Source organism: Colobus angolensis, unplaced genomic scaffold, assembly GCF_000951035.1.
Source record: "Colobus angolensis palliatus isolate OR3802 unplaced genomic scaffold, Cang.pa_1.0 Scaffold700, whole genome shotgun sequence".
In the NCBI taxonomy this organism is placed as follows: domain Eukaryota; kingdom Metazoa; phylum Chordata; class Mammalia; order Primates; family Cercopithecidae; genus Colobus; species Colobus angolensis.
This window is the reverse complement of record NW_012120711.1, coordinates 90,568-102,509: the sequence shown is the minus strand read 5'-3', so window position 1 is coordinate 102,509 and position 11,942 is coordinate 90,568. Positions and strand designations below refer to the sequence as shown.

At 40.1% G+C, this 11,942-nt stretch overlaps 1 protein-coding gene across 1 annotated transcript in view; it reads right to left on the bottom strand.

The window, feature by feature from the left end:
• The window catches only part of LOC105501361 (HLA class II histocompatibility antigen, DRB1-4 beta chain-like), a 14,680-nt gene extending 7,999 nt beyond the window's left edge, over positions 1 to 6,681 (bottom strand). The window contains exon 1 of the mRNA XM_011927257.1: positions 6,481 to 6,681. Coding sequence (XP_011782647.1) covers positions 6,481 to 6,580 — 100 coding nt within the window. The 5' untranslated portion in view covers positions 6,581 to 6,681. The remainder of the gene's footprint in view (positions 1 to 6,480) is intronic.
• Between the last annotated feature and the right edge of the window lie 5,261 nt (positions 6,682 to 11,942).

Here is an 11,942-nt window from a genome sequence, read left to right as displayed (position 1 = left end):
CCCAGTAAATGTCCATAAACCTTCCTTTGCATTTCTAAATCCACAAGGCTCAGAAATTCAGTTAAAAAAACTTGTTTCTACAACTCATTTGGCAAATCTCATCTGATAAGGGTAAGTGGTCAAAGATGTCTCAGAGCTCTTATTGGTTACAAGTGCTTCTGTAGTTTCAATACATATAAACATACATACATATATGTGTGAAATATACACATATGTAAAACATTGTATATATTTTTGAGGTTTTTGTCTTTATGTTTGAAGTGTGAAAATGGCAAAAATAACTTAAAAATAATCCTGTGGGTAAAAGTGAAATGAGTAAGTAGAAGCATTTTACATCGTGAATAATATCAAATGTAGAATCACTACAAAAATCTGAGGCATGTTAGTGAGAAATAATTTCAGCAGCATCACTATTTATGACTTACAAGGGCAAGTTGTTGAAAGTTAATAGAGATAGTGATGACCGACAACTCATGAAAATGTTGAAAAATATTGCATAAGGCAAAAACTAAATATTAAAATATTGAACTTGCATTGACTAAATGGATTCAACAAGAAAGTGGTTGAATTTATGCAACTGTCTAATTTTTTATAATGAAACAAGCAAAAATAAACCATCAAAAACTGAACTGCATGTTGACTGTATAACAGATGTGAGTCTAGAATTTTCAGAAAGAGCACAGTATGAGCCAGTGCACTCAGCCTCAGCACTACTGACATTTTGGACCAGATAATTCTTTCTTGATGGCAGAGGCTGTTCTGAACACTGTAGGTTCTCTAGCAGTGTCCCTGGCTTCTGCTTATTATATATCAAAGGAAACCCCTGTTGTGACAACCAAAAATTGTTCCAAACATTGCCACCATTCCCCAAGGGTGACGGGAGGGAAGGGAGGGGTGGTGAACTATCCCTGGGTAAGAACCACAGGTGTGAACCATGTGAAAAAAATCTGTGTTCAACAAGCTACTATTAGTTATGGAGCAGCTGAGAACTGCATTGAAAAACATTTGTTGAAAATCTTGGTCCCACATAAAAAGAATGTTTTGTAGAATTCTGGTCCCACTACAGTGCTGTCTTTCCAGAAAATAAACTTGATAAGAATCAAGATTTAATGATTTCCTTGCATTACCAATCAGTCACTAATCATATCATTTATCATTCACAATATCTTTTTTCTTAATTTCTCTGCCACTGGTCCACTAATTATCTGTAGTAATGAATCACAGCCACAGCTATTTTATTCCAGTTAAATGCCCCAATTAACTCATATCTTTCAGTCTCCCACTCCCAACAGTACTAGCAGGTATCAAATTACCAGCCTTGGCCAGAGGCAGAACTCTTGGTTTTGTAGTCAAGTCCCCTCAGAAAGGGAGAAATCAAGAAAATGACCTTCTTATACAGAGAGTTTGCAAAAATGAGCAGGTCCCAAGACTGCGAGCAAGGCCTGCAGAAATTGCCCTTTGCTCTTTAGAAACGATGGTGGGGAGGTGAGTACTCTGGATCAAACAATGCCTATCTTTTCATCCCTAAATTATCTAAGCACTTTCTTTACAGAGAGAAAGTTAAAAAATAAACATGTGTGAAGTCACTGTGACTGTGGCTTGCATGGTTAGCACTGTAATCCATGTCCATGTGTCCCACTTAGGGTTGACACATTTGGCAAATAAAACCAGAGGATGCCCAGGTAAATCTGGATTTCCAATAAATTATGGTTGTGTATCTGAAATTCATATTTAACTAGGAATCTCTATTTTATTTGGTAACTGTAGCCCAACTTGCTGGTCAAACCTCAGAAGAAGGAGCGATTTAATACTTCCTTGTGTTCTTCAACACATGACCATTATAGACAGATAGAACTTTTAAAATGATAAATGCAAAATGAATGAAAGTTTCTCCTATACGTGGGAACTAGCAGCCCTTGTATCTCTGCTCCCACTCTAAGAAACAACCTGGTACATATGAATATCAAAAATTCTGTCAATAATTCAGACACAATATAGTCACTATTCACTAATGACAGACAAACTCTCAAACTCTAGAATAGAAAACCTGAATAAAAACATGATCTCTTCTACCTGGGTCAATTTTTACCAACCATAAGCCTTTATGTAACCTATCAAATGCATTTAATAATAGTGTAATCCTCACAGGATTACTGTTAAGTGTGAAATTAAATGATGACTCTTCTTAGCACTGATCACATAATACCTGAAATACATTCCCATTTTAACTTTCATGATCCCTGTAACTGCAGCTCACATTTTTTTTTGTATTCCTTAATTCTAAAGCAATTAGTACCTTCATCATGATTTTGCAATTGCCTTCTGTTCTTCTATTAGTTTCATAAAGAATTGTCATTGTGAAAACATAGGGCAGAAACACTGGTTTATTTGTAATAAAGCAGTATACCCGAACCTCAACAAAAGGCATCTGCTGACATAGAAGAAAAGGACTTCCTGCATGCTCAGATTTAAACTGCAATCTGATTTCCAGCACTACATTTGTAATACTGGGTTTTACTTATAACCTCTCAATTTTAGATTCCAGAGGTGTATATATTTTTACATACCACAGATACAACAGGATCATTATTGAAATTGAATACTGAATTTCATAGGCCTGGTACACAGTCACTGCAAAATGTTACCTGGCATATGTACTGATGGAGACCAGATTCATTTTATTTATCACTCCATTCTCACGACTTAGAGTAATAACTGGTACATGCTATGTCACTAATAAATGTTGGCTGTGTGAAATATTGGGTGTGTGACCTTTTGCATGAGTAGTCATCACTGCACACAGGGCTCTCTGGTATTTCCTCGCTAACAATCACTGAGCATCTCTGGTTCACAGGTCCTCCTCTGTCTCTTCAGCTTCTTTAGCCTTTTCCTTTAGATTCAGCTGGATCCCTGAACCCAGAGCACAGTCCTTCCCTGAAGTTCTCTACTCAAAACAGTCAACCTTAACATCATCCCCAGTTATACTCGCTTTTCAAATGGTCCAATGCAGTTTCCTCCCTGGATACTCCATTGACTGCAAATATCAACTCCACCAAACCCAGCACTTGCTTCTCTGTCACATTCTCACTTTCCCCTTCTCTCAGTGGTACTCAACACAATTGGCCTCTCCCTCATCATCAAAAAAAATCTATTATCCTTGACTTACAAGCATTATGTTCTCTTGGTTTTTCTCCAACATCCCTGGGCTCTTTCTCAGCCCCCTGTGCCGGCCTGTGCCCTCTTCTTTTTTCTCCACACAATCCATCTCCCTATATATTATCTTCCACTCCCTGGAATCTAACACACTACACGTACTGATGCCGCCAACATAAATATCTGAAGACCTAGCCTCACCATGAGTCTCTTAAATGCCATTGACCTTCTGATTGCACCAATAAATGTCAATCAATCATCTCAAATTTAAACAAAACTTTTATTTCCAATCACCTATGTCAAATCATTTCCTCCCATAGTTTTTCCTGTCTCAATAAACAATACTACCACCCACTTATTTGTCAAAACAAAATCCTTAGGAATAAGCTTGATTGTTCTACCCCCTTTACAGTAATTCATTAACAAGCTAAGCAAAAATACATGCTGAGTCTGTCCGTCCACTTTATCTTTTTCACCATCTTTATCACTAATGCACTCCATGAAGCCACAAGCCTGTTTTCCCTGCAGAATTCCCTGCTGTGCTCCTAAATAGTCTTCCTAACCACTTGTGAACCGCAACAATCCAATCCCCACAGAGTAGCTAGAATTAGTTTTAAAAATTGAATATAGGCTGGGCAGAGTGGCTCATGCCTGTAATCCCAGCACTTTGGGAGGCCAAGGCGGCCGGATCACGAGGTCAGGAGATAGAGACCATCCTGCCTAACATGGTAAAACCCCATCCCTACTAAAAATACAAAAAATTAGCTGGGCGCGGTGGCTCATGCCTGTAATCCCAGCACTTTGGGAGGCCAAGGCGGCCGGATCACGAGGTCAGGAGATAGAGACCATCCTGCCTAACATGGTAAAACCCCATTCCTACTAAAACTACAAAAAAAAAAATTAGCTGGGCATGGTGGTGGGTGCCTGTAATCCCAGCTACTTGGAAAGCTGAGGCAGGAGAATCACTTGAACCCGGGAGGCAGAGGTTGCAGTGAGCCAAGATTGCACCACTGCACTCCAGCCTGGGCAACAAGAATGAAGCACCATCTCAATAAATAAATTAAATAAATAAATAAATAAAGTTAAATAAATAAATAAAAATAAAATAAAACTCAAATTTTTTACCATGGACATCAGAGCCTAATATGACGAGGCTCCTGACTTCCTCTCTGTGTCCTACCTCATCTTCTGCCTCTCCATTTCCTCGCTTTCTGTACATCAGCCCCTCTAGCCTTCTTTCTCTCCCTCCACATAATTTCCCACACCAGGGCTTTCCCCCGATTCGGTGTCCCTGGAACTTTCGTCCCTTAGATCTTCACGACTGTCTACTTATTTTGTTGTCTCAGCTGAATGTCACTTTCTCAGGTAGAGCTGCCTAAACATATGAACTAAAGTAGGTGAATCCATTTCTCTCTTTCCACAAACCTGATGTCTTTCTTCAGTGCACTGTGACTCTCTAACATTTTCTTCTTTGTTAAACACTTATTGGGTTAGTGTCTGTCTCCTCTACTCTTGTGTAACTTCCGTGAGAGTCGGGGCCCTCTCTATCTTAATCAAATAGAATGATTTGAACCTAGAATGGAGCCCAGTACACAGTATCTGCTGAGAAAAAGAAGCGTGGTTTCCATGAATAAACCAGGGTATGGGAACTCATCACTGCGGGGATCCTAGAAAGCAAGAAGGGGCTCAAGCTCCAGCACTCTTTCGTTTTGATGTCACACTAGACCCCTTCTCCTCCCGGTGTGAAATACAGGCAAACTTCTTTCTCCTCCTTCTAGTTGGAAGAAGAATTCACACATAAAGAAACAGTGATTTAAGAAAAAGGAAATCTTTTTATTAAGAGTCATCTCATTTTGCCTGGGCACAGTGGCTCACATCTTTAATCCTAGCACATTGGGAGGCCAAGGCAGGAGGATTGCTTGAGTCCAGCAGTTTAAGACCAGCCTGGGCAACATGGCAAAATCTGATCTCTACCAAAATTACAAAAATGAGCTGGGCGTGGTTGCCTGCCTGTATTCCCAGCTACTCTGGAGCCTGAGGAGGGAGGATTGCTTGAGAATGGGAGGCAGTGGTTGCAGTGAGCCTTGATCACACCAATGAGTTACAGCCTGGGTAACAGAGCCAGGCCCTATCTCAAAAAGAAAAAATTATCTCTTTCAATGGATCTCATAGTGCTAAGGATCTGTGCAAGCTTTAGAGATTGCTGGAAATAATGACAACATAGCTGGGGAAAAATAGAGAGAAACTGGAGGAAGAGGTAAGCAGACATGGCTAATTAAGGAAAGCTGAGGGCATGATGGCTGAACTTATGAAATTTAGGACAAGACCCGAGTAAGACAATGAGCTTCCAAGACTTGCTCATTGACTTTCAGCCCTATGAGATGTGAACAATGTCCACATTGTCTCGGTAACCCCACACAGAGTATATAGTTTCAACATTATTAAATTTCTGATATTTGATTGTTTTTGACTTACAAAAATAGAATTTCATGTAATTTATACTATGTTAGTTAAATCTCTTCTGTCATGTCTAGTTAGAGCACATAGGAGATGTAGGAGAAACAAGTATAGAAAGGTTAAAAAAGATTCATAATAAACATTAACTGGGGCCAGTTTTTCAGTGGATGCCTTAAGTTCTTCAGGCACCAAAGAATACCTCATAAATGGTCAGTGTCCGTAGGGTGACTCCAGGTACTAAAGATCTCAGCTTCAGTACCACGGATTTTTCCCCATAAGAAAGAGCACTAAGTATGACTTTTGTCAAAAAACCTACATACGCTACAGGGATACAGGCTTTATAAACATTGGAGTTCAGAAAGAAAAGAAAGGAGGTAATGGGGAGGCCACTGGGTCCATCCTCACATATGAGGAAGAGGGGCCAACACCACAGGTCCTGTGGAGGACATAACCCAGGATCGTCTAAGAGAGACACTTTGAATTCCCTTGACTCCCACAAAATTTTCAGGAAAAATCTCCTTTTTTTCTGACATAAGTCATCATAATAAAGGGCAGTGCTGTATGGGGAATTTATTTATCATCCTTATTTCTAAATCCTCTAAAGACCCTGAGGACATGTGATGCGAAGGTTTTATTGGTGGAGATTTGAGAAGAAATGGCCTGTACAGAGGCCCCTTACACAGTCTCATGGAGACGGCAAGTAGCCAAGTTCCTTTTGTGGAGGAAATAATTTGGGATCCAGTGATAAAGATGGGCAATCTCTGAAGAAAACATCACAATTTCTTAAGGGACATGGCCTGGGCACAATGCCAACAAAACTCCCTATTTTCCCCACCGCATAGTAGCTCAGCACCCACAATGTGCACTTACGTCGGGTGTCCCCAGCCAAAGCCAGTGGGGAGCTCAGCACCATCAGTGTCACTGTGAGAGCTGCCATGCAGGAGCCTCCAGGGAGCTTCAGACACACCATGCTGGAGAACAGGACACGACCAAGGTCCAGAGGAGCCGGCAAGTCTCACTCAGGTAGAACTATGACCCCCCTCCACCCACATTCCAAATTATAGGGAGGAAGTTACTGATTTCCTTGCTCCTGGATTGGGTAATCTCGTGTTGGAGAACCAATCAGCATCTGAGTTCATTAGCATCATCAGTTGCTGGTCAGAGATACTGTATGAAGGTCCTCTTCTGAAACAGAATTTCCTTCTTTAAAGCATTGTTTTAAATTAGTACTTGAAAGATTTGATCCAGTTGCATGTAAAATACTTTAACTGGGTCCCTATTGTGAGCCAGCTCTGTGCTGGTCAGTGATGTGTTCACAAGTTTGAGCCTTGTAAGAGCATTCATTTCCCACTTGACAAGACAACTGTTTGCAGGAGTGAGTGTGTGAGTGTGTTTAGGAGTAAAGGAGATGGAGGGAACATGGTTGAAAATCCGGAGACCTTTAATCTTGTCATTATTGCACCATATCTTAATGTTGTAGATTTGGGAAAATTACTTCATGTCTCACAGTTGAAATGAAGGCACCATGATCTTTCAGGTCTTTCAATACTGGAAAATGTGATTCTCTGGATGCCTCAAGGACTAGAGGCCCTGGGTATCTGATGATATGACAAAATGACAGCTGTTGACTGGAAAGTGTAATCTGTACCTATTTACCAGTAGAGCAGTCTCTAATAAGTTAAAGGAAATAGAAAGTTTGTTAATAATTTAATCTGAGTAAAAAGTTCTTTCAAGTGTCTCTCCTGATGCTGCCCCCAAGTTTAGTGGCACCTCCAGAGCGCACACAGGCAAGGGGCTTTCAGGGGCCACCCTATGTGCAACACAGGGTCTGAAGTTGCCTTTGTATAGCACTTACAATGTGATAAGGTCAACTGTGCAATCAAAGTATGCAGGGGGTTGAGACATCGATCAAGGGCTCAAAATCAGCTGTTGACAGAACAACTCTGTTTTACAATAATTAATATTTTATGTGAAGAGTGTTCAGTCCCTCATTCCTGGCTCCCATTATGATTTCCTCATTTGTTTGAAGCTATGGCCATTTACTAGTCCACTTCTCTTGTTTTATTGTAAGGGAAGATATAAGAAGACTCTACTGGCCGGGCACGGTGGCTCATGCCTGTAATCCTAGCACTTTAGGAGGCTAAGGTGGGTGGATCACTTGAGGTCATCAGTGCAAGACCAGCCTGACCAATACAGTGAAATCCTGTCTCTACTAAAAAAATACATACATCAGCTGGACGTGGTGGTGCATGCCTGTAATCCCAGCTACTCAGGAGGCTGAGGCACGAGAATTGCTTGATTCTGGGAGGCAGAGGTTGCAGTGAGTTGGGAGCACACCACTGCACCCCAGTCTAGTCGATAGAGTGAGACTCAGTTTCAAAAACAAACAAAAAGACTTTGCTAACTAATACGTTACAGAATATTGAGGAAATACAACCCTAGGGAAAATCTATGAATTACATCAGTTGATGTAATCATATAATTTTAAACATATAATTCTACATTTAGATAATTATGCTTTATATTTATATAAATTTAGCATCTAAGATTCAGAATGGACTTCAGAGTACAACTATGCAGATAAAGTTCTGCATTAATTCACACCCTACCACAGTTCTGACAGACACTCATTCCTTATGTGCCTTAGTGTTTTTAGGGATGGGATACTCACCATGCTGCAATAAAAATGACTATAATTTCTTGAGCAATTTTTGAGCATTTTGCTTTGTACTCAGAATTGTACCAAGAGCTTTCCATACACCATATTTTTATTCAATTCCCACATTAGCTGAGTGAAATACTGTTTTCATCCTACAAGTGAAGAGAATAAAACGATGGAGATTAAACAACTTTTGCAAGGATGCAATGCTAGTAAATAGTAACTCGGCCTCCCAAAGTGCTGGGATTACAGGCGTGAGCCAGCATGTCCGGACAGCAAAGTCTTCTTATATCTTCCTTTATGATAAAACAAGAGAATGGAATAGTAAAGGGCCATAGCCTCAAACAAATGAGGAATTCATAATGGCAGCCAGGAATGAAGGATTGAACACTCTTCACATAAAATATTAATTATTTTAAAGCAGAGTTTTTCTATCAGCTCTATTGAATGAAGTTATCATATATGTGATTCCAAACCCCTCAAGCTCTGCCATTGTATTATACTACCTCACATTCAATTTCTAAAGAGAATTATGTCCCTTATACTCAAATTATTTTTATCACTTTAATTCATGGTTGTACAAATCAGTAAGACTACCTCTTTTAATGAATGGCAACAATTTATAGACTTCTGGGTAGATACTGTGTAGCAATGCTAGTTCCTTTAGAAGATTCCCCTCATCACCATGGTTACACTCCTCTGGAAATGACACAATTTGTGTTTATGTTACATAAGGACACCCATAGCTCCTGCACAAATCTTCTTATTAAAGATAACAACAGCCTCAACATTCCTAACTCCGTTCTATTATTCTCAATCATCATTTCCAATTTCTCAGCACAAAGTAGTGCAAGTTTGATAATTTCAGAATAGAATAATATTTCTATGTCTCATTTACTTTGGAAAAATATATTTCTGTTAATGTAGAAAGTTAAAGATTTCTTGGAGAGGTTGGGTAAAAGTCAATATTGTCCCTGGATTTGAGAATAAACTATGCTCCTACACTACAGTGATAATTCAGTACTATTGACAATTGTGCAATTGCAACCAGGAGAATATCACATTTAATTTGGTAATAGGAAATAGTAATTTACTAATTAACTAATTGTGATGTGGTAATCTAGGAAAGGAAGCTAAAGTTCACCTTAGTATTACAGGATAAAAGCGGAGGCAAAAATAAATAATTCTACATCAAGAATGTACTAAAATATAGTTAAAGAGAAACTTTCAAAACTTGTTTATATAAATTTGACATACTATAAATCATACAAATTTATATATAAAAAGATGACCAATGGCAATGAACTAAATTCTGTATGTTTTAAACGTTTATGAGTAACAAAGATGTTGTCTTAGTTCATTTGTGCTGTAAAAACATACGGTAGACTGGATAATTTATAAACAACACATGGAGGCTGAGAAGTCCAAGATTAAGGCACCAGCAGGCTCAATGTCTGGCAAAGGGCATGGTCTCCACTTTCAAGATGGCGCCTTGCATCCTCCAGAGGGAATGAACTCTGTGTACTCACATGGTAGAAGGTAGAAGGGCAAGAGGCTGAAAACTGTGTGAAGCATTTTTTACAAGGGCCTTAATCCCATTAATGAGTGAGGAGCCCTACCTGAATTTTAAAGGGGACACACTTAAACTACAGCAGATGTGCTTCTTTACATTATGTATCTCACACTTTCCTTCAATATTCAATATAAGGATGGTTCAGGCTAAACAATGTAGCAACTGTCACCAAACCATCAATCATACAGGTGATCTCTAGGATGAACTTTTGCACTGAAAACAAGAGAAGAATCCTCTCAACTCTGCTGTGTGTGAGAGGTGTCAAATACGGGAGCTTATTTCCTGAGGAAATGGCAATTAAATTGGTTTCTGGAAGAAAGTGGTTTTCAGTGTGGAAGTTCCATGGTCTCTGGCCTTGATACATATGATACATAAAACCATAGGTTTAGTTTTAGGCGAAATAAATCCCAGCATTCCCAGGACTAAACAGGTAAAATCAGGAGCACAGACCTTTGTTGAACAACAGGCAGGTTGACATTGGTAGGATTACAGTGTGTCTTGAGTCCTACCGATTGTCACAGAATGGGGCTGTCTTGTGGTAAGCCTGAAAGCTTGCAACACATTTTGGAAAAATAGGCTCCTTTGGCTCTCAGCAAGCCTTAGTTATCATAGAATGTCTGCCACTTGTCCAAGTAGTTTCAAGATGTTCTCAGGAGTTTTCAGAAAGCAACTAACACTAATCTGGAATTTAAAGTAAAAAGCAGGTTACTAATCCTTATAACTAAAGAAAAAATGATACTAACAATAAATGGATAAACAGAACCAGTTTCTTCTTAGCATGGAAGATATGTATCCTGAACAGAAAACTATGCCATTTAAAGGTCTTATTAGTATTTATCACACTTGACAAGACCCTTTCCAGTAAGATCTCAGTAATGTCCTGCATTAAGGAACTTTGGTAGTGCCAATCATTACACCATTGTAGCAGGATGAGCAGCAGACAAAACTCCTCAGACACTGAGTTAAAGAAGGAAGGGGTTTATTCGGCCGGGGGCATTGGCAAGATTTCTGTCTCAAGAGCCAAACTCCCCGACTAAGCAATTTCTGTCCCTTTTAAGGGCTCACAACTCTAGAAGGGTGCACGTGAGAGGGTTGTGATTGATTGAGCAAGCAGGGGGTATGTGACTGGGGGCTGTGTGCACTGGTAATTAGATCGGAACAAAACAAGATAGGGATTTTCACAGTGCATTTCTATACAATGTCTGTAATCTATAGATAACAGAACTGATTAGGTCAGGGGTCGATCTTTAAATACCAGGCCCAGGGTGTGGCACCGGGTTGTCTGCCTGTGGATTTCATTTCTACCTTTTAGTTTTTACTTCTTCTTTCTTTGGAGGCAGAAATTGGGCATAAGACAATATGAGGGGTGGTCTCCTTCCTTAATGACACTATCTAGGTCAGTTGTCAGGACTTCTTCAATTTCCAAATGTCATTCTTTGACTCAGCTGTTTTATAACAGAATGCTTGCCATCGTGTGGTTATAGAGATCTCGAACAACTAGAATTTCCATAGGCCTTTGTACGAATATTGTAAGTACAAAGAATTTTCTTTTTATTTCTCTTTCTAGACCTTATGTTAATTGTGCTGTGGTAATAATGTGCACTAATAAATGAATACAGTAAAGTTGCAGCATATAAAATCAACACACAGGGCGGAGCAAGATGGCTGAATAGGAACAGCTCCAGTCTCCAGCTCCCAGCGTGAGCGACACAGAAGACGGGTCATTTCTGCATTTTCAACTGAGGTACTGGGTTCATCTCACTAGGGAGTGCCAGACAATCGGTGCTGGTCAGGGTGCTGGTCAGCTACTGCAGCCCGACCAGCCAGAGCTGAAGCAGGGCAAGGCATTGCCTCATCTGGGAAGGGCAAGGGGGAAGCGAATCCCTTTTCCTAGCCAGGGGAACTGAGACACACAACACCTGGAAAATCGGGTAAGTCCCACCACAATACTGCGCTTTACCAAGGGTCTTAGCAAACGGCACACCAGGAGATTATATCCCACAGCTGGCAAGGAGGGTCCCACACCCACGGAGCCTGCCTCATTGCTAGCACAGCAGTCTGCCTTCTAAGGGCAATGCAGCAGCGAGGCTGGGGGAGGGG